Below are 23,936 nucleotides of genomic sequence, written 5' to 3' on the forward strand. Positions count from 1 at the left end.
ATATTTTTTTTACGAAAAGTTTATAGATATCTAAAGCTTTCGTATCATTAGATTTATTGTGAAATATACTTTATTAATATTATATACTTTTAAGTATTGTAAATTTTTTCGAAAAAAAAACAGAAGATCAAAATTACTACAGTAAATAGTTGGTAAAAAATAAATGAAAACGAATACAGTATCATGAACCGGTATCTACGGAGTTTTGACTTTTGAACAAACTGATCATGCATATCCATCACATCTATTTTGTTGAGGGAGATATCCATCCAATCATATCGGTCTCTTTCTTCTCAAAAGTAAAAAAAAAATGGTTGAACAATGTTTCAATTCAACAAAAATATAATGTTGCTATTGCATTGTGTAGATCACATGGCACTTTCATGGCGACAACACAGGCTTTGGCTAACTAACTGCTGCAAGATTCTCTCCTTGCAGCTGGAGGAGTTGTCATTTCAATTTAGAAGCGAAGACAGGGATATGACTAAGAGAGGTACTGCACCTTGTGAGTTGTGACTTGCATGTTAATCCCAACCGGTCCAAGCACACGAACACTCATTGAAGATTACGTACATGCTTAAGTCACTTGTCCGGGACAAACTCATTGCCTGAACAATGATTAACGGATAAGAAGATGAACTGACGAAGAATAGCACGCGTCTGGGACGCGTGCATGGTGCGGCGTCCCTCCACCAGCTAGCTACGTCGGCTGACCCATCGATCGGGACCAACCACGAGACGAGTACGGCCATGTCACGCCCTATCACTCCCACGTGCCATCTCGTGGCTTCCTTGTGCACGAAGCCATGAACGCGAGTTGACATGCGTGCGCGCCTACAAAGCACGACCTCTGTGCCAAGTTCCCTAACTGCAAGAGAACAGTGATCGAACTCCTGCCGACTGAGCTCCCATGATTAAGCTCTGGAGTTTAATTCGGACACGCCATCTCTGCCACGGCATCATTTTAAGCGGCCTTCTCAGCTGTCGGTTCCATGAACAGCACTTGGTAGCACCGTAGCATGGATCAAGCTCCTGTCGTCGATCATCGCTTAAATGCGAGAAATGGATTGACCAGTGCAGTCCTGTCTCACGGTTGCGTTTTTCCGTCATAGATTGTAGACGAAAGTGACGGATTACTTGCAGATAATCGCGCAATAATTTCGCGGCACGGCGCTTGTCTTGAGAAGAGAAGTTTGGAACGGAGTCTCGGACCATTTGCATCACGTGCAGGACTTGGTAGGTGTTTCGTCGGTTACGACAATCCTGCGAGACTCCGTTACCTGCCCATACGAGGGCGGCGCGTGTCCTCGAATCGAAGAGCATGGCCGGATAAGGGCGGCGCCCGAACCAAACCTAGCTACGAGAATCGGATGCGGCGGCGGCGTCGCACGGGCGGACGGTATGGCCGCGCCGGGAAACGCCACAAAAGAGCGTAGGCTCGCCATCTCGTCGTGGCCAAACCTGCATGCGCCCGCGAGCCGACCCCTCGTTATCTTGGAACAACGGGACGACAGATGCGGGAGGATAAGGCCCCATGCCGACGGCGAGCCGAATTTTTTATATTTTATTTTAATTTTTCAAGTTTAGTAATTATAGACAGTCGTTTAAAAAAATAGCAACTATTTAAAAAAATCTGACATCCTTGCAACGGGTGATATATTAAAAAATTAAAATACAATATTTAATTATTCTTAAAATTCAAAATACTATGTAAAATCATAAAAAATTCTAAAAATATATAATGTAAAGGAGGCTATCATCTAGCTCTTACAAAATTTTCATCTCAAAAAGTTACTGGTACAATGAGAAAAAAGACAAATTTTAGGGATATTAAAATCCGTACATACTCAACTAAAATTTGTCTTTTTGTTTCTTATTGTACAAGTAACTTTTGAGCTAAACTTTTTATGAGAGCTATATGGTAGTATTCACTACATTATAAATTTTTTAGAATTTTTTATAACTATTTACATAGTGTTTTGAATTTTGAGGACAATAAAATGTTGTATTTGGATTTTTTTAAACTAAGGGTGATATATTTATTTTTTAAACATGTCATTCGTTAGAAGGGTGATATGTGCTATTTTTAAAATAGGATGTAAAATTGCTAAAATTGAAAAAATAAAATAGAAAAAAATCACGGCGAGCGTTTGCTTGTCGGCCATTTCGGCCCAATCTAACGGTACATATCCACCCATCACCCATGCGGCCGCGTCTGCTGGTCGGCCGAGCCAACTTTGCCATCCCGCCACCGGCGGCACGGCCGTTCCGTCGAGGTGGCCGCGTTTTTTCCGAACGCCGCGGTTGTTAGGGGCTGGCGGCTGCGGAGAACGAACCCGCGCCCGCGCCCGCGCCCGCGTCCGCGTGGAACTCGGCGACGGGCTGGGCGGGCGCGTGCAGGCTCTGCTGCGGAGCCAGGAAAAGGAACCCAACCGAGGCGCGCGTCACGCGCTCGCTCGGGCGCGTCGGGATGCGCCGAGCCGCGCACGGACTGGCTGCACCTGCATGGACAGAGCAACGACCTGCCGCCGCGCACGCCCGTCTACACAATTCAACGCGCTCCACTGATTTGAACGGGATCGGAGCCAGGTAACTCGACAACGCAAACCTAAACTCGCGATCGATCGGTAGTCCAACGCCCAATGAAATAAATTCATCCCAGGGCTAATCCCTGGCCCTATTTTGGATGTGCAATGATTTGATAAGAACGAAATGGGTTTCTTTTTCCCTTTAATGAGATCAAATGGAAAGCCTAATCCCGCACGGCCACACCACACTATCAAAGGAGGGCTTTCCTTTTGAGACGTTGATTGGACCGGAGCGAAATGAACAGACGGCGGTGGTTGTGGGGTGAGTTTTTATTTTTATATTTTCTAATATTAATATTTAAATAAATTGATTATTAATAGAAAAAATTACAAAATTAGACACCTACCATCCTCGCGTTTAGGCTCTTACTGTCCTTTAGAGTGCGGTAAGCAGACTGATGCGTAGGAGGCGTTTAGGCTCTTACTGTCCTTTAGAGTGCGGTAAGCAGACTGATGCATAGGAGAAATCACTGTTGACAGTAATATTTTTTCCTCCTATCTTCTTTATATAAAATATTATTTTCTGTTCCTTAAAAATCCTAAAAATATTTGTACATGTTTCATAATTCATGTGCAACCTATTTTAATTAGAATCACTAAAAAGCATGTGTAGAATTTAAATTAAAATTCTAAAAAAAAACTATTTTTATAACTTTTAATAATTGTTAGGGCCTCAAATAAATTTTCAAAAATCTGTAAAAAGTCACTGATATTCATCTTATGTGATGGACTAATTTCTAAAATTATTTCTACCCTAAGATATATGGTGAAAAAGTGAGTTTCTTTGTAATGCTCTATTGACATGAAATAATAAAAATGCATATAAATAGAGCATTACAAAGTAACTCACTTTTTTACCATATATACTAGGGATGGAAATAATTTTAGAAATGAGATCATCACATAAGATGAATATTAGTGAATTGTCCTAAATTTTTGGAAATTTATTTAAGTCCCTAACAATTGTTAAAAATTATAAAAGTAGTCTTTTTTGGAGAATTTTACTTTAAATTCTACACATGATTTTTAGTTGAATCTAATTAAAATAGGTTGCACATAAATCATGAAACACGTACAAAAAGTTTAGGATTTTTAGAACAACAAAAGATCACAAATTTGTATAAAAAATACTATGAGAGAGAAAACAATAGTGATTTCAACGAAACACTCTTCAGTCAGCCTGTAACCCGTAAGGTGGCGTTTGGATAGCGTTTAGGTTTGGGATAGGGATATGACATGGGATATAAAGAGGTGGGTTTAGGTTAGAGATATGACACTTCAGTCTATTTCCCTTGTTTGGTCTGTATTGAGTTTAGATTTGGGATACAGATTTTTATAACAAAAATGCCCCTCACAAAATTAAAGGGAAATTGTTAGTGCTAGTTAGTTAGCATAACACAGCCGAAATAGATTAATGTTCAAATGATCCTTTTCGTTCCTCCTCCCTTAATCAAAACTGCAAGTGGCAGTAACGAGTGAAAAAGCAAAAAAAAAGAAGAAGGAAAGCAATAGTCAAAGAAGGAAGCGGAAAACATTGATCTAATAAAATAGATCTCTCGGGTGGCTTGGAATCTCTCCCAGGGGTGGCCTCGGGGCAAGAGCACCATCTCTCATGTATGTTGACCGCTAAGCGTTGTAGGCCTTGAGCGCTCCAGGCAGTGGATGGCGAGCGCATTCAAGCAAACGAGCAAGCAATGTTGCAAGTGGCGGCGAGGAAGATGGTAGAAGAGGGAACGCAATCAGCAGCGTGAGCAGGGAGTGCAGCTGATTGCATATCTAAAGCGCCCCTGCAGACGAGCGATGCACATCGGCTCCAGGTGGAGGGCAGGTGGTGTCCAAGCGTTGTATCCCTCTCTAAACCCACCTCCCCCACCAGGATATAATGGCTAGGATATGAGGCCTCTCTATCCCTTTTCCCATCCTCTCCATATCCCTATCTCTAAATCCAAACATGGGTCGAATTATCCTAGATCTCATATCCCATTCCCACCTCTTATTTCCCATCGTCCAAACGCCACCTAAGAGTCCAGCCGCCGATCAGAGGGCGCATCTAGTTTTGTAAAAAAAAAAAATATTAATGTTAGAAAATATATTAAAAAAAACTCGTTGTGGGGCTGCACCGAGAGACATGCGCATTAAATCCCCTGCTAGCCTCTCTGAACACGAGGGAACACAGCAGGGCCCGCCTCGAGGCCCATCTGACTCGGCCCAGATTGGACTGGAACACCATCAGTCAAGATCCCAAAATCACAAGCAACCACGCCTCATCTTCTTCTCGCCGAAGGAGTTGGGATGGGCATCGTGAGGGAAAACCCGAGCTGCATGATTGCACATCACTACATCTAATAGTTGCGCCGTTGAAGAACAACAATCGAATGGCTCCAAATAGTACTTGCCCTTTTGGATCGTGCTTTCTTACGCTGAAAATTAGTGATTACTAGGTTGAAATGCAGTCTTTGCAGGAAAATGATTCCTCGCATCGTGTCCGGAAGAATCTAGCCGTACGCCCTTCCGTTGATTAAACTCACATGGAATCGATCCGCTAAATTTCGAATGTTGACCACATGAACATTGGCCACCTTGTATAGTGCACATGGTAAAACAGTAAAAACGTTATAATTAGGTTGGTAGATTCGGGTTTGTGTATTTCTATTTTCGACCATCTCTATCTATTTTTTGCTTAACTGTATTTTGAAAGAAATTCAGTCAAACATTTTTATCATAGAATCTGATTTTTCTCCTTTCTAAACTTTTTGTCCGCAGCAATAACACTAACACACAATGATAAGGCATGCCAACACGCCTCGTTTGCTTCGTGCTTGACATTACCTTTGTTTATTTCTCATGTCTGTTGGCTTGGTATTTGGCGCCAACAATAAGGGTGGTTGTCACCTATAACGTCATCACGACTGAAAAAAAAAACTAAACATTGTTGGATCAATACGAAATAAGAAAGTTCAATAATGTGAGTCTTTGCTACGATGAACATTCAGGTTGAAGAGTGACTTTCACATGTTCACTTCTTCAGGAAAATGATTAGGTTTTCTCTGTGACCATAAATGACCTAAGCAAACACCACATGCTTGAGATACTTAGAAGTTAGAACACATCATGCCCACTGTGCTCCTCTCAATACCATATAATTTACCTATCAAGTACCACACAATAACCTTTATATCAATACATATATATGATTCACAAACTCAAGTGGTTGACTGCTTCAATATAAAAAGCATACAAATTACAAAAAACAATTGAGTTCTTACAGATATATTGAAAGAAAGCCATGATCCAAACTGACTGAAAATTATTTCTGGACCACGCAAAATAAATTATCTAATGTTCATATAAGTAGTGATTGAATGACTAGAAATTTTAGGGAGTAGCAGTCTGCTACAGTAGAATGCATTGTCTTCTCTAATGCAGAAGATCGGGTCCTAGCGCGATTGGGATCCTCACTAGCAACTGTAGAGGGCTATAATAAAATACATTAGGATCTTTTCTTAACCGTCGGATAAAAAATAACAGATCAGATCAGATACTACAGTAAACAATGAACAGTAGAAATCGTCGCTACAGAAAAACGAAACATTGTTGCTATATTGTTTTATCTACAGTACCACTGCAAATTACTGTTCAATCACCTACATCTACTGTTTCAGCTGCTACAGAAAAAATATATTGCGCAGAGGATCGGATCTGCAGTAGGATTGTAGTAGGAATATAGTCCAACTCAACGGGGGCTTCAGGGCGGAAGAAAACGGTCCAGATCACAGTCCATCTCCTCACCCTCTCCTACAGTCCGTCGTCTCTCCTCCCAGCTCCGTCTCAGTATCACCCCGTTATAAATAGTGCTTGATTCCTCACGCCCCCACAACCAGCGCTCTGTCTCCACCGCACTCTCCTCAAACACCCACCCCGACTCGACCTCAGCAAAGGCAAAGCGCATCCATGGAGTTCTACGTGGACGAGAAGTGGAAGTTCTCCAAGAAGAGCCGGAATAACGGCAGCAGGCGCGTCCCGGGAGCCGGAGCCGGGGCCGGCGGCGACCCTTTCCTGAAGAGGTCGTCCAGCATGAGGGACGTCCAGGCGATCGGGCGGCCCGCCCGCGGCGGCGGCGCCGCTGCCGCGGGCGGGTGCACGCCGCAACCGTCGTTCTCGAGCCGGTGTGCGGGGCTGGTGAAGGAGCAGCGGGCGCGCTTCTACATCATGCGCCGCTGCGTCACCATGCTCGTCTGCTGGAAGGACTGTTCGTAGCCCGGTAGCCACCGCCCGCCGGCAGGCGAAGCAGATCGCTCCCTCGTCCTCCCCAGCTGCTTCTCTTCCAAGATTAGACGGAGGACACGGAGGAGGCTAATTAGGTGATGTGTGTATAGATCAATCTTAATTAGGAATCCTTTTCCACCTCCCATTTCTGGGATGTTTCTTGATTACCAGTAGTGCTTAAGTAGCTGATAGTGATTAGTACAGTACTTAGTTCCTGCGAGCTAGAGCCTAGATGTGGAATTGTGGACAGTTTTGGGATCTCCTTCTCAAGGAGATGGGGATCTGGGTTCTCTACAGCTGCGGATGCTGCAAAGGAGCACACAAGAGTAGGGTAGGCAGCTGAAAGAAATCTGGTGGATCTTCTGTTGTACCACGATGACCAGGGAGAAAAAGTTGTCACTACCGATGTATAGCTAAAGAAATCAGACGCAACATGTTATGATGTCACCACAATTTTTTTTTATATTTCTTTCTGTTTCGTTTCTCTCGTCATTTTTCTCTGGGACTGGGTGGCATCCACCTAAAAGGGAGATGCAAATGAAACGCATGAGCTCAACTTCAACGGGTGGAAGCCTAGAGACTAGAGAGACCAGGGAGATGGAAGATGATTTGGTGGTGGTAGTGAGGAAGATGACCGAAAGACTGCAGAAGAGCTGTGAGCAGAGTAAATGCAAAGCATACGGATGAGGGAAGAAGGGCAGCCAGCCAGGGCAGCAAATGGGGATGGTGACGGTGATGGCGCTCCTTTTTTCCTTTGTCCTCACCCTTTTGGGACTGCCATTTCCGGCGTGGCCATCTGACGCACTCCATTATTACACTTGCTGCCCCTCCCTCTCCCTCTTCATCTCGGAGCGAACTCAGTCACACGCACATGAAAAGAGACAGAAAAACGCAGGGCTGTACTAGCGCTCTACACTGATCTGAGGCTTATACAGTTGTTAATTAACGTGCAGTCACCAACGCCTTGATCCCATTTGTTAATTGCGGGGAATGAGTTGGAACGGTCGATTCGGGGGAATCAAAGCATCAAACAATGTGCGAGAGAGAGAGAGAGAGAGACCAGAACTGCAGAACTGCCTCGGCTTTGGCAGTAGGTGAATTGGGCCATCCCTTGTAAAAGCCCCCTCCCCTGCTGATCAACAGAGTACCCGCAGCAGAGGGCAAATGATGTGTCGCAACCATCTTCACGGCGCCGCCGCCATTGACCGAGCTGCGACTTGCGAGAGGTTCCTGCGACCGGTTGCGCGCTCGTGTAGAGTAGAGGCCGGGCCATCGTTCTGTGGATGTATGGATGACGTAGCACCACCACACGACGGCCCATGATCTAACAGGGAGGCAGGAGCGCGTCTAGCGACGAATACGCTTGAGATCTAACTGATGAACCGCGTTGCGCGCATCTGCCACAATTCAGCGAGGGCGGCTGGTGATAGTATGGTTAAATTTGTCACGCCTAAGTTTAATTATATTATAGTTTTTTTATATAAATATTTAGTTGATTGTCATAATTATGATAAATAAGCCTCTTGGTCCATACGATATCCACTTAATTTTTTTAAATAACTTTATTTTATTTATGACTAAAAAAATTTTATCCATAATTTTTATAACAAGCTATACTTAACTAATCTTAGACGTATAAGTATGTCCTTAATCTACTATCTTGGACAAATGGTAATAAATTGTTAAAAAAATTCTTACAAACTCTCTACTATATCTGATTTCACCACAACCCTACTGTTGATTCACACACAAACTCAAATCTACATCAGGCTGTGTGCACCGCATGGGGCAGTAACTGTGAGTAAGTAGGCCCAAACCTTGGCTCTCATGCAGAAAATCCAGCAGCGGCGAGAATCAATCTGCAGCTGCTCGGGGTTGGTGGCGTGGCGTGGGTCTTGGAGCTGTCGTGGCAAGCTAAAACGGTCCGGCATGCACTCGACCCCTTCTTCGGATCACGCGGAAGCTCGTTCTCTCAGCGCGAAAACCCATTGCCAAACGGAGTATTTTACGATATCTGCTACCGCGTGTCCGATTTTCTAAGAGACTGTCGAGAAACCATCGTTACGGGTAGTTCAGTGATCCGTGAAGAGAATAATTAAAAAATATATAAAAATAGAAGAAAGATTGTCTATTGTTTATTTATTTGTATATTATAATTAGGAATTCTGCTTCGTATATATAATGTCAATAATTATTAAGTGATAGAATTGAATCTTTCAAAGAGATCGAGACGTACTCACATTTAGTTGTAAAATTCTAGATTTTCTGACACTATCTCTTAAAAACTTCTTGTGAAATACATATGTCTTATTAAAACTTTCCAAAAACTAGTGATAAAAATTAGAAGAAAGAGTAAATAGCTCACGATATGGTGACACGAATTGCCTTATTAAAAAACTTAACATGAAAAACTTTAGGAAAATGCATCTAAGAAAAAAGAGTATAATCCATCCAAAATGTTTCATATAATCTTCATGATTAATTTTAGGCACTTAATCTTCTTAACTAATATTTAATTATATCTGTATTATGTGAATATTCTCTTCCTGAAATGTGCAACTCTCTAAGCCTCATCATTCCAATATCACGAACACATTTTCAAAACTAGATGTAGAAAGAGACTTGCTGAATAAATTTGTATGATTTCCCCATAACTTGATATGCATTACCTTTATTTCATTCATCTTATGCAATTCATGAGAATAAAAGAATTTGGAGTTGATATGGTTCGTTAAATTGCTTTTCACAAATCCCAAATGCACTTGTGCAACCATGCATCATTAGCTTCATAGATAATGGTAGTGGTGCTAGTAGTATTCAAACCATATGACTACTGGATATGATTAATTACTTTTCTAAGTCATGCGTATTCCCATACGACTTCATATAAAGTTATTATTTTTGAGTGGTTCGTTGAATTAGATACAAGACTTTTCTTTGATGATTTCTAGGAAATTGTAGTTCTACCACATACGAAAACATAGTCAGCTTGTGACTTTGTTGTATACAAATCTGATAGGTACCTAGCATCTGCGTATCCAACCAGACGTAAGTCCTAATTCTTTTTGTAGAACAGTCCCAGATCTTTGCTACCTTGCAAATAGCGCAAAATATCTTTCAAGTCCTTCCAATTCCTTTTAGTAGGCTCTGCACGTGCAAGTAGATTTACTGCGAATGCTATGTCTGACCTAATGCAATAGATATATCAGTGCACCTATTGCACTTAAGTATGAGGATTCCGGTCCCAATACTCCATCCCCTCCTTCTCTAGGTCTATAGGGATCTTGATCTGTTTGCAAAGATCTTCTGACCATGGGAGTTTTAGCGGGAAATAATTTTTTAAAATCAAACGACTCTAACACCTTCTGAGTGTAGTTTGACTGATGTGCAAAGATTTCATCTGCCACATTCTCTTACTGCAGGCCCAAGCAAAAATTGGTTTTACCCAAATCTTTTATTTCAAATTCAGACTTCAAGTATGAACTTATTTCCTCTTTTCTTCTTATGTATCGATAATATTCAAATCATCTACGTATATGAATATTATGCAAAATCCATTCTAGGACCTTCTTATGAATACAAAGGGACAATCCGTGCAATTCGTGTAACCTCATTTTCCAAAAAAATTCACTCAAACAATTATATCATATTCTACCTGACTGTTGCAACCCATATAGCAACTTCTTCAATTTACACTATAAAGGTGTATATTTCATCTATCATGATTTGGCAATGGTATTCCTTCAAGTACCTCCATGTAAGTGTCCGAATCTAGGCTCTCATAAAGATATGTGGTCATAACATCCATCAATTTTATTTTTAACTCTAGGTTGGCTACCATCGATATTAAATATCTGAAGGTAATACCACCCATCATCAGGGAATATGTTTCTTCATAATCAACGTCTGGTCGTTGAGTGAAACCTTATGCAACTAGTTGTGCTTTGTACCTCATAATTTCATTCCTTTCATTCCTCTTACGAACAAAACCTCACTTATGTCCTACTAGTTTGATGTGGGGAGGTATGTGGTATATTGAACCAAAAACCTCTCTTTTGTTCAGGAATAACAGTTCAACTGTTATTATATTCTGCCAGTCTTCCCAATCTGACCTCTTTCTACATTCAGTGAGTGATGCAGGATTAGAGTCATGATCTATAAATGTGGTAATTTTATTTGCGAAGTATGTGTCAACTATTATAGTTTCTCTACTCCAGGATTTCCCTAAATTTACATAGTTTATTGATATTTCGTCATGAGTTGCACTTTTAGGTGCTTCTACATCTTGATTTTTATAATTTCTTATTGTTCGACCAAGGTCCTTTAGTTTACTAACGTCAATTTCAACACGTGTATTTTCCCTAGCTTCTTCATACGTGGAAAGATTCAAATCAGGTATGCCTACTTCCTGAGGTTTTATACCATCGCAAGTTCTCAACTGGCTCTCCTTGTTTTTCTTTTGAGGCATTTTCGTGATCTACAATGGTAAGATCTCATTTTCCACTTTCACCATACGTCTCCGACTATTAGGGACTTGAGGAACTGAATTTCTTGTCATTTTATTATTTTTCGGAGCTTCTACGACAAGATGAGGGGTACCTTCTTTTGGTACTTTCACCCGCTCCTGTGCATTGCATGCAAGCACATGCGACTTAGTCACGCTCTTCAAATCACAAAAATAATTAGACAGATCGTTTGCTAATTTTTGCAAATCGATAATTTTACATACTTCATCATTTGCCTCACTAGTGCGAGGACCATGTGCCAAAATTCCTTCAGTCTGTTATATAATTTTCCGATATTTTTCATCTAAGGGTATATGTCCTTCCCTAATGATGGAAAAATATTTTCATCAAAAATGCAGTCAGCGAAGTGGGTCATATGTAGATTTTTAGTTATTGGTTTTGAATATTGAATTATGGATGCAGTCTCATAACTGACATACATTTTAACCTTCCGCAAAGGTCCCATAGCGTTTTGCTGTGGCAGCGGTATTGGCACATGTATCATACATCCAAATTTGCGTAAATGGAAATCTTCAGAATTACCCCTTGCACTAGTTATATAGGTGAATGGATGTTATAGGAGGATGATCCATAATTAATTAGAGCTGTCGCATGTAAGACTGTGTATCCCCAACATGTAGCAGGCAAATTACAGTGCTGCAACAAAGGTCTAGCAATAAACTTTATTCTTTTTATCAGTGCATCGGCTAGTCCATTTTAAGGGTGGACGTGCGGTACAGAATATTTAACTTTAATTCTCATACCAGTGCAATAATCATCGAACGCTTTAGAAATAAATTTTTCAGCGTTGTCCATTCTAATGGATTTCATGCGATGATCTGGAAAATTATTCCTGATTTGTATGATCTGCAAGATCAACTTTGCAAAGGCGTAGTTACGGGTAGATAATAGACATACATGCGACCACTTCGAGGATGCATATATTAATACCATAAAGTACCAAAATGGGTCAGAGGGAGGCTGAATTGGACCACAAATATTCCCTTGGATTTGATCCAGGAATACATAGATTTCATCTTGTACCTTCAAGGTCAACGGTCTTATTATTAATTTCCAGTAGCACAAGCATGGCATACAAAATCTTCATGATTTAAAAAATTCTTTACATTTATTCCATGATCTTATGAGTTAGTAATTATGTTTCTCATCACTCTAAGACCAGGGTGATCTAATCTATCATGTCATAGAGAGAATAATTCTGCACTACGAAACACAGTCTTCAAGGTAGTGAACAGTTTAGGTGCTTTAATGCGAGTGTAGTACAAGCCACTGCTCATGGAGGGAGGTTTTTCTAATATTCTCACTTCATTATCATGATTAGTGATGTGTAGGTACTCCCTATCATCTTCTTCACCCATTTCTACTAGAAAACCGTTAGCGTGAATATCTTTAAAACTTAAGAGATTTCTTATAGAATCAGGGTACAAGAATACTTCTTCAATGTGAAATGTAGTACCCATAGGTAATATTACTGTGGCTCTTCTAGAATCTACTATGTATTTATCACAACCATTGACAGTCATCACCTTTTCAGAGCTATTTCTAATAGACTAAAAATACATATTTTCTCTTAAATGGTGTTTTTAGTTTCACTATCCACAATACACACTTTCCCTATGCAGGCACCACACATATTCTATAAATAAAGCATTCAATCATTCACATATGAGAAAGTAGCAACAAGACTAAATGCTTTACTAACTATGGAAAAATATTATTTGCAATTAAGATTGTTCTTCTAGAACTTACATTTATTCATTCAATCTTACTAAATTCAACAAATAAGTAAATATCTAATTACTCTAATTCTAGATAGAGTTTACGAAACATCCGGCCACTTCATTTTCAATGGCTTTCTTTTTCGCTTCATCACTCATGGTATCTTCTATGGCAATGGAGAAAGGCAAAGTAGAGGCCTCCACATTCTTCATTAGGAGGTCTTTTACTACCAGTGCAGGAGCGTCATCAACTTCCATGTGAAAGGCATCCCTTTCAACTGTGGCTACTTTGTCCTCTTCCATCCTCACTGCAATAGTAAGGTGTGCTTCTGACTGCTCCTTCTTCTTCTTTCGGTATGCTTCCACAACATGCTTTGGTGCTTTGCAAATTCGGGACCAATGACCCTAAACACCACACTTATAACGTATTTAGTTCTTCTCACTATATGACTTTACTTCTTTCTCTGTCTTACTATTATCATCATCAGGCTTGACTTTGTCTGTCACTATTTTCTTTCATCCCTTTCCCTGTTTCTTATTGCGGTTCTTACATGCTTTGAAAGAGTTGTGATTGACTTAAGGTCACTGCTCTTCCCCTGCGGTTGAGATAAGAAGTTCTTGTTTATGACTTGTCGTGAACTTTATGAAGCTGCAACATGTCAATCAATTCAGAATACTTCTTGTATTTCGATTAACGGTGATTACGTGTGGATTCTACCATATTAGGTGGAAAGTGGAGATAGTCTTCTTAATTTTCTCCTCTTTTGTGGTCTCTTTTCCACAGAGACACAGGAGTATGCAAATGCGATGCAACGAGGAGTTGTACTATCTGACATGCTTGAAGCCACAAAAATAGCCGGATCCATTCTTGCTTAGGAGAGGTTTGATGGTATACTTAATACGCTCAAAACACTCCTGCAGTGCGTCCCATAGTGCATTAGCGTTGGTCATTGTCATGCACTCATATTTCAAAGTGGGAGAGAGATGGTGGCAGAGTGTGACAACCCAAAATCCTTAAATTGTCATTAAGCATAAATGAGCATAATTAGCATCATAATTGAAGTTTTGAGTAAGTATTTGAGTGCATTTAAATTTAAACATAAATTGTTAAACTTAAATTATAGTGATGCATGGTGAAGGAACTCACAATTTTACTATGCAACTTAGGGATGGAAATAATTTTAAAAATTAGTTCATATTATATGGTGAATATTAATGAATTTTATTAATTTTTGGGAATTAAATTGAAGCCTTAAAAATTGAAGCAAGTTTGAAAAGGATGCAAATTTGGTGAGTTTTCATTTAATTTTGGCTCATCCTTTTTTAGTCAAACTAATTAAAATGGGTTGAACATGATTTATAGTTTCACACAAAAAATTTCGACCATCGCTGTCAACTATGTGTGCCTCAGATAGGACTACATGCTTGCGTTGATGGCTCTGCTGCCCTTCTCGGTCCACGCCTTCGCATCGCTCGCTCGTCGGCGAGTGCCAGCCGAGTCGGCTAGCCACTGCACCACAGTGCAGCCATGGCTCAAGGTCCATATGGACCAGGTCAACAGGCTGGCCCCACCAATCCATGTCTATGGCTAGATAGTCCCTGGTACAGAAAGATTATGGGAATTTAGATATTTTGGTTGTTTCAATTGTTTCGGAAAAGCAAAATAGAGTTTTTGTTGCATTGTTAAATCAGCTGAAATTGGTAAAGTGCATAGAAAAATAAATATTGCTCCAAAGATTATGAAACCAATTTTGTTAGCTTGATATGATCATTCTCTCCATGTTAAAAATTCTAGGAACCATGAAATATGCACTGAGATTCGTTAATTAATGAAATGTGTTTAAGCTTCATTAATTCATAATTAAATATTGGTAACTCCAAAATTGATTTAATCAATTTTGTTAATCTTAGTGTATTATGACCTATTCATTAAGAATACTCACACTCATGTTAAGCATACTTAACTTTCTAAATTGAATTGAGCTTGGTTTAAGCATAATTAATTCCATAACTTATTAAATATTTAACATTAATCAAAATTAAGGAAATCCTTAATGATTTTAAACTCACATCATAAAGCATTGCATCTCCACTGTTGTCATATATTTGGAGCATTCTTCATTGCATGTCATCATACCCACTGCGATGCACTGTCATCTTTATTTAGAAACTGACACTTCGGAGTGTCACGTGGTTGAAACCACCAACAAAAAAGCGGAGTTCTGTGAGTGTTGCGTGAGAAGCATCATGGAAGCAACATGCAAGCATCTATCATATCTCTCCTATGTTTTGGTGAATAGTTGGTTAATTTGTTAGATTTTGCTATATGTCGTAGATGCATGTGATAAGGAGTCGATGTTGGGAATCAGGTAGAACCTATTTGTTGTATTGTACCTGCCTTGATAAATTTTTTAATCTTGATCCTTGTAGCCTGGTTATAACGTATCATGGTCCAACTTAAAAGTGATATGAGTTGCTTAGCATTTACATAGGTCATCGGTAAAAGTCAAGTGATGGATGTCACTGTCGTTTGCGAGCTGCAGGAATTTCAACTACAGTTACAAAGAAATGATATGTTGGGATGATGAGTTGGAAAAATTGAGATGAGATGTGAGCGGGTGTTAGGGGTAGTTTGGGAGAGGAGATTCGGGTGTCATAGAGCGCTTGCATCGTTTAAGCATTGTTCGTTGGTGTTGTTGGCTTAAACACTTTTCGTACTTCTATATGTCGATATAATGGTAAAATAAGTCAATTATCGTATACCGTGCTAATGCTTGCCTTGCGTCTCTATGACGTGTAGAAAAAGTACGAGGAGATGCAAGATGGCGGGGAGCTGGAGATGTCTACGACATGCTCACGGCAACCTCTGTGCCATAGGGGCAAGTACAAGTGGGTAGTTCCGGATATAAGAAAGGTTGTCTCGGGGGTCAAGAGGATGGACCCGAGTCGTGTAGGTAAAGATATAACTCCCTTGCAAGGTGTAAGAATAATTCGAATTGACATGCTTTCGGTCACGAGCATGCTTAAGTTTTATCCGCAACAGTCGTAGAGTTTTTTTATTTAGTTTTGGAAAAAGAAATGGAAAGTATGTGGGCTTCTAGGAGAAACGCACATTGATACATATTTGAGACAAGGAAGTTTACTTTATTAAGGAGGTTTATTGTCGGTCAATGCTAGTTGTTCATGTCAAATTACTGGTTAAAGTACTTTTTGCTGAGTCAACTTAACTTTATGGCTATTCTTTGTTATTCAACTCAATGTATTATCCTTAGAGTCGAGAATATATATACCCATATTGTGTAAATCTTACGAGTATTTTCATACTCAGGGTGCTGCCCTTAAGTTGATGCAGGTAATGAAGAACTAGTTTACGGTTATTTTTATCCCGCTAGTGCTAGAGATGGCCACAAGTAGAGATTGAATGTCTGAGCTAGTCCCGGTGGTGCATTATGTGCAATGGTGCCACTGGTATTTTGTTTTATTAGTATCTTTCTGCAACGTATGAAAACTCTGATCTAAGTAGAAACTAGAACATGCAACAAGTTCTGTAATAAAAGTTAAAATTTTTGTACTCTGTTTATATCTTGTGATGAAACTATGTTGTAAACGGTATATGTTGTGGTCATGGGCTTTGTTAAGCGTATATCGATACTGCCTAAGTTACTTCCGTTTTAATTGACTTAATTATCGATTAAGCTGGGTGTAATTTGGTCAGGTCTGACACAGAGAAAATGAAGTGTCTAATCATTCTCATCCTCCGTGGGAACCATTGCACTATTTGTTCTCAAGCCAATTACAACGCGAAGCCTTTTTGCTCCAAGTACAATCCGGATATCCGACGTTCAAGTGAGATAGTTATGACCATCAGCACTCAGCTCAGCGAACTACTTGTTCATGATGCCAGCTATCTACATATTTAATAATACAAGTATTACTACTAGTAAAGTTGCATCATGTTTCTAAATTGGATTACTACAAATTTTTCAATATTTTCTATGCTATTATTCGAATTTTACTGAATTTAAATGCATACTCAGCAATTTAAACAGAAAACAATAATTAACATCACAAAAATAATAATAACAGAATTAAGTATTGTATAATTGCAAAAATGGATATAAAATTTGAATTCTAGGGTACTTCTATGCAAAAACAGAGCATCTAGATAATTTTCAGAATATCTAGAGGTCTAAACGTAAAATTTCATGGATTGCGCTCAAATAATAGAAAATTTTGGGAGCTAAATGCAAAACCAGATTTCCTTTTCTTTTCTTTGTTCTTTTACTGGATTTTCCTTCTATCAGGCCGGCCTGCATACCCTTTTGGGTTGGCCTGGTCCATCCGATCCACCCGCCTCACCTAAAAGCGGGGCGGCTATGGTTCCCAAACCCTAGCCACCACTCAGACCGTCGGCGGTCGGTGCTCGGCATCCCGACGCGAGGCGCAACACGCGGTCCTGCCGCATACGGGCGACGTAGGGTGGCGGGGCACGGGAGGGGAGCACATGACGGCAGCTTCCAGCTGGGTGGCTGCAGGCGCATGGTGACACCGTCAACCCGTGGTGCTGCTGCTTCAGGCGGCATAGGGGGGGTGGACGGCCTGGCGATTCAATGCGGTGAAGTGAGGGTGCCGGCGTGCCATAGGTGGTTGTGGATGGCCGCTTCAAGCGACGGCGGCCGGCGCGACAAGGTGAGGGAGGAGGCAGCCTATGGAGCGGCTCCATCGATCGAGAGATGTGACATGTTGTAGGCGGCTAGTACGGATCGGTGGCAGCACGCAGCAACGTCGCTTCGAGCGGGCGGCGCGGCAGAGCTACAAGGCCGACAGCTTCATGTTGATGGTGTACCCTCCTTTTTTTGATCTGTGCAGAGAGGTGGCGTTGGTTTGCCGGCCGATGGTGCATGGTGGCGGCTGCGGTCCCCACCCTTTCTACGCCGTGCAGATCGATCTCGCTTCACCACGTTCATGTGTTGGATACTGTTCACGTGTATGAGGTAATGCTACTGTTCATACATACTCGGTACTATGCATGCATACACAATGCTACTGTGATGGAGTTCATAAAATACTTGCTACTATTCATGCGATTTAGATCTATTTTGACATAAAATAAACAGTAGCATCGAGTATACGTATTAAATCGATTGTACCTTTCAAACCTTGAGAGCGAGACGATCTGATTCCTTAGCTTATCTTCGATAGAGCTTCGTGCTAATAATGTGTTGAGAAATCGCTGTTATCGGATGTAGTCCAGTAATCTGTCGAGAGAATAATTATAAAATGAGACACAAGAGTAGGAGAAATACTATCTATTCTTCATTTATCTCTGTATTAAAATGAGGGTTCTAACCTATATATATAGTTTCAAAATTCTTAAAAGATAGAATCAATTTTAAAAAAAAATCGAGACTGAGTTCACGCTCAATTGTAAAACTCAGGTTCGCTAATAGAGACATGCCGAATCATCTTGCAGAATGTAGCAAAGTCAGGTCAAGCCGTGCAAAACCCGACCCAATAGAGATTGCCCTCGACGTCTCCTCCTGCATCTGGATTTGAAGCTTTTCAATCGTGCGATGGAAGTTTCAGATCACGCATGCAGATAAGCACTCGTCTGGATTCATCCAGCAGAGGGAAGATCAGGTCATCTCGAGGAGCAGACGAGGAACTCGGTTCATAGCGAGAAGCCAACCGAAAGGATCAACACTTGAACAGCAACAGCACGTACTGCAGATACCGTATATAGGACCGGTACACCATCATGTCCCAAAAATGTTGTCCCCCTTTAAGAAATACTAATCAATGGCAGAGCAAAAGAGCTAGGTGCTTGAATACTGTGCTTCCCAGCTGCCCCTCGTCTCCTATCGTCCTCCCCTAGCCAAGACAGTCCATGTGCCCTGCGCCAAACACTGATGTGATGCGTTCGTCCAGGTAGGGAGTAAAGGATAAACATGCTCGGCGTTAAGATTAGTCACGGCATGCAATCTAACTAGCTACTAGTCGTGTCATAAGTAGTACGAAACTGAAAGTGTTGTGCCAATCAACTCTGGTCAAGCCTGTCAAATTCACGACTCCACTCGTGCAACTTGTTGCTCAAAGTAGCCGTATTTTCCCGGGGCCGTATGATGATATGGGAATTGATCCCTCTCCGCACTTTTGGGGCCTACTATTGTCAAGTGCTCATAGTCATCGGGAAAGCGTTGTTCTCGGCCACTCCCCAAACATTGCGGTGAATAGCAGGAAATGAAGGGATGATAGATACGATAGGTACATAAGGCCGGATCCTGCTCATAATTTTTCTGGTTGCCTTATACGAGCTGATACGAAAACGGGCGGAGTACTGCTTTGTACTCTTCTCCGGCGGCCTTTACATGCACTCTTAGAGCCTGTTTGTTTCAGCTAGAGATTCTGAAAAGCAGTTTATAAAAGCTGGATTGTGAAAAGCTTTTAGACTGTAGATTCTAAAAAAATTTAATGGACAGTTTAGTAAAATAGACTTTCACAATCTATCAAAAGCTAAGAAAAACCAGCTTATCAGATTCTCACAATCCAACCAGTAGATTTTAAAAAACTATAACCAAAAGCTGCCTGTTTGTTTCAGCTTCGGATTATAAAAGCTGAAAGCCAGAATCCGAAGCTGAAACAAACAGGGCCTTAGTGGCATCATTTGCTTTCGCTAATTGGAAAAGTTGCCCCCTGGCATCAGATTCTTTCTGACAGGAGCCGGCGCTGAATTCACGCCAGCACGTACGTTCATTTGACCTCATTAATCATAGCCATCTACTAGTAGCGTCTAGCCTCTTCTTTTGGGAAGAGTTTTGGAATACAAACATGTTTCCGCCCTAAAACCGCATTTAGCATGTGCGGCATCAGCGAAGAGAATGAGGGCAGAAACAGTTATGTCCTGGCGAATAACAAGGATTCTTACTGGCAACCAGGTCACTGAGGTCAGCTAAGGCCCTGTTTGTTTGAGCTGTAGATTGTAGATTCTAGCTTCTATAATCTGAAGTTGAAACAAACAGGTAGATTCTAGAATCAGATTGTAACAATCTAGTCTCCAGATTGCTGCAATCCAACAATCCATTCCCCACCAGATTATTTCAGATTGTAATGTGACAAAGACCAAAATACCCATGTACTTCTCGTGTTTTTACCCACCAATGCCATTCTTCTTTTCTCCCCCAGCCCGTCACGCCCCCATCCCATTCCGCCCGAAAAAAACACCTGCTGCTCCTGGTACCCTAGGCGCCGCCGCCGGTGAAGAAGATCCCGAGAGACACGACGCCGCCAGAGGCCAAGGCGGATGGATCCGCTGGACCTCAACACGGACGCACCCGAGGTCGCCGCCGCTATTGCATTCCGGGATGCTTTGCGAGCTCAGGCTACCGGCGCCGAGTGGAGCTCAAGTGCAGAGATCTTTCCCGGTGCGTCATCCCGTCTCGGTGTAGCCTCCCGTGCCGGCGCGGCGACCCATCCCAGCGCGTCGGCCCCTCCCGGTGCGGCCTCCCGTCCCGGCGCGGCGACCCCTCCCGGTGCGGCCTCCCGTCCCAGCGCGGCGACGCCTCCAGGCGCGACAACCCCTCCCAGCGCGTCGGCCCATCCCGGTGCGGCCTCCCATCCAGGTGCCGCCTCCCGTCCGAGCGGCGCGACCCCTCCCGGCGCGGCGAACCGCTCCGGTGCGGCAGCCTGGCGTGCCTCGGGCGCCCAAGCCTACAGGATGCCGCGCCCCTCCGCTAGCCTGGACTTCGTCCCAGAAGACATGGCAGCAGTAGCATCTGCCGGCGCTCCGCTGCCCCCCTCGTCTCTCCCTCCCCCGATCCAAATGGTGCATCCGCAATCCGCTCCCCACCGTCTCACGTAGCTTGTTTTTTTGCGGAAATTGGTGGAAAGGCAGAGGCGGTTCTTGAATAATTGCGCGGTTAACCTTAGCTGTGTTCGGTGAAAGGACCTCATGCGCCTGATAATCATTATGTGTTAATATGCATATGTAGTTCTTCATTCTATCTTCGTTCCTGTTTATTTGAGCTTCTGTAGCTCGGTCATAGATAGAACTGTTATGGAATGTTTGCCAGATGCTTGCCAGATGCTTCAGATGGTTATGGAATGTTATTTATTCGCTGTTGGTAATTCCAGAAACAGTAACATTGCAGCTGAACAATTCTGTAAGGAGGCCATAAATCATGCGTAGAGCATAGTCCCAATAATTCTGCAATTTTCCAGAAACAGTAATCATAAAATGCAAGCCATAGGCAAAAAGGGGTCCATGGGAATTATGCTCCCACTTGAGGCAAGGCCTAAAATTTCAGCATGCTCTATTCTACTTGAGGTGATTTTAAAACATACAAACCTCTAACCGCAATTATGGCACCAATCCAATGCAACATTTTTGTATAGGTGGAGGACTTTGTTCCAGACAAAGCTGAGTGGAATACCTCAAACAATGCGATATTCTGTGAAATTTGTGTTGAGGAAATCAAAGCTGGGAATAGGCCTATTGGAGTTATGACAAGTAGAGGGTATAAGAACATAGCTGAGAAGTACTTGTTAAGGACAGGGTTGCGTCACACTAAACTGCAGTTGAAGAACCGATGGGATTCACTTAAGGGTCTATATAACTTTTGGTTGTACCTTAACAAAGCTACTGGTCTTGGATGGGATAATGCTAAATGAACGGGGGTAGCAAGTGAGGCCTACTGGAAGGAACAAACAAAGGTACTTATCCCTCATGTTCTTCTAGGGTATTTGTTGACTAATACTATCATCTATTTTTTTCCCCATACTTGTTGACTAATATTATCTTCTATGTTTTTCAGAAACGTGCCGAATGGAAGAAGCTAAAGAATGGTCCACCAGAGTGTCTAGAACTACTTGAGGTGATGTTTGACCTTACTGCTGTGGATGGTTCTTCTTCTTGTGTTCCTGGTGAAGGTGTAGGTGCAGGAGGTGAAGGAGAGGAAGGAGGTGAAGGATATGGCGGTGAGGCAAGCCCAATGAGTAGCACTACATTGAAGAGAGGTAGTACTAGTAGCAAAAGTGCTACAAGCCCGAAGAAGAAAGTAAAGAACCCTATGGTTAAGATAATGAAGGGCATATGGGATACTATGCAAGTTAATAGTGTTGTAGCCAATAAGGTGATGCAAGGAGAACTGAGGTTTGAATCTATCAAGGAAGTGATGGGCTTGGCTGTGGCGTGTGGGGCAACGGAAGGAAGTGTGGAGTATTTCATGGCTAGCCAACTTTTTGTCAAAGCTGAAAACCGTGACGTGTTCTTGACTTTAACCACAAATGAAGGAAGGCTTGGTTGGTTGAAGAGGTGGTGCCAGAAGGAGGGTTATTATTAGTCATCTATTATTTGTTATCTAAAATTAGTGAACTGTTTATTGTTTTATGACCTTATGTGCTTGTGACAATGGCTATGTAATATGTTGTTTGGACTAATGTTTGAAAATTTATGTTGTATGGACAAATAATTTCAACGTTATTATTTAGTGACGTATTGCAACTTTGTTTGTAGATGAACATCATTGGAAGTGATGATGAGGATGAAACACTTGAGGTTGCACGCAATCAACTGGATGTGATTCAACAATATGGAGCTATATCTTGTTTGTTTGGTACGTACTATGGTGCAACTTTCTTGAACAAATCCAAGAGAAAGGAATATGTTATATCGGGGCATGATTGGGTTATGATTACCCTTAATAATCCAACATCATGCTTCAACATGTTTCGGATGAGTAGGTCCCTTTTTGATAGGCTACATGATTTGCTTGTATCATCATATGGCTTGGGGTCAACTGGTAAGATGAGTTCTATTGAATCTCTAGGCATGTTTTTATGGATGATTGGTGCTCCACAGTCATTTAAACAAGCTGAAAACCAGTTTGTGAGGTCAACCGAAACAATTAGTAGGAAATTTCAAGAAGTGCTGGATACTGTTTATCTCCTCTCAGCAGATATTGTAAAACCAAGAGATCTAGAGTTTAGGACAGTGCATCCTAAACTACAAGGTGCTCGTTTTGCACCGTATTTTAATAATTGCATAGGTGCAATAGATGGTACACATATTCCTGTTGTTGTGCCATCGTCGAAGTTGGTTCAACATGTGGGACGGCATGGATATTCAACTCAAAATGTTTTGGCTATATGTGACTTTGACATGAGGTTCACCTTTGTTGTTGCGGGATGGCCGGGATCAGTACATGATATGAGGGTGTTCAATGATGCTTTACGCAAATATGGTGATAAGTTTCCATATCCTCCACCTGGTACACTCATATATTGCCTTATTATATTACTTGTTTCAATATCATACCATTTTTCTCATCTTCTACTATGTGTTTATAGGAAAGTTTTATCTTGTTGACTCGGGTTATCCGAATCGATCGGGTTTTCTAGCTCCGTACAAAGGGACAAAGTACCATTTACCAGAGTTTAGACAAGGTCCACGACCAAGTGGCAAAAAGGAGGTATATAACTATTTGCATTCATCTCTTCGTAATGTTATTGAGAGGTCATTTGGTGTTTTGAAGATGAAGTGGAGAATTTTATTGGACTTACCAAGTTATCCTATGACAAAGCAAACAAAAATTATACTTGCATGCATGGCTCTTCATAACTTTATTCGAGATAGTGCTATGAGCGATGAAGATTTTGACATGTGTGATCAAGATGAAAATTACATGCCAATACCCGTACCATCTACATATCAAGGAAGTGGGGGCAATAGTGAATCTGGTGATGAAGAGGGAGATATGAATGTCTTTCGTGATAACCTTGCTAATGCTTTGTTTGCTATGTGAGATTAGAATGATTGTGAGAGACTACTTGAATGGATAAAT

At 41.5% G+C, this 23,936-nt stretch overlaps 1 protein-coding gene and 1 pseudogene across 1 annotated transcript; both read left to right on the forward strand.

Annotated features, from left to right (window-relative positions):
* The first annotated feature begins 6,334 nt into the window (after positions 1 to 6,334).
* LOC133916417 (small polypeptide DEVIL 11-like) lies at positions 6,335 to 7,317 on the forward strand. Its single transcript, XM_062360075.1, has one exon. It carries the CDS (start codon positions 6,540 to 6,542, stop codon positions 6,843 to 6,845), a length of 306 nt encoding a protein of 101 aa, XP_062216059.1. The 5' UTR covers positions 6,335 to 6,539; the 3' UTR covers positions 6,846 to 7,317.
* A 13,081-nt stretch (positions 7,318 to 20,398) lies between these two features.
* Positions 20,399 to 22,404, forward strand: LOC133914775 (L10-interacting MYB domain-containing protein-like; annotated as a pseudogene).
* The last annotated feature ends 1,532 nt before the right edge of the window (positions 22,405 to 23,936 follow it).

This window comes from Phragmites australis, chromosome 4, assembly GCF_958298935.1.
Source record: "Phragmites australis chromosome 4, lpPhrAust1.1, whole genome shotgun sequence".
Taxonomy (NCBI): domain Eukaryota; kingdom Viridiplantae; phylum Streptophyta; class Magnoliopsida; order Poales; family Poaceae; genus Phragmites; species Phragmites australis.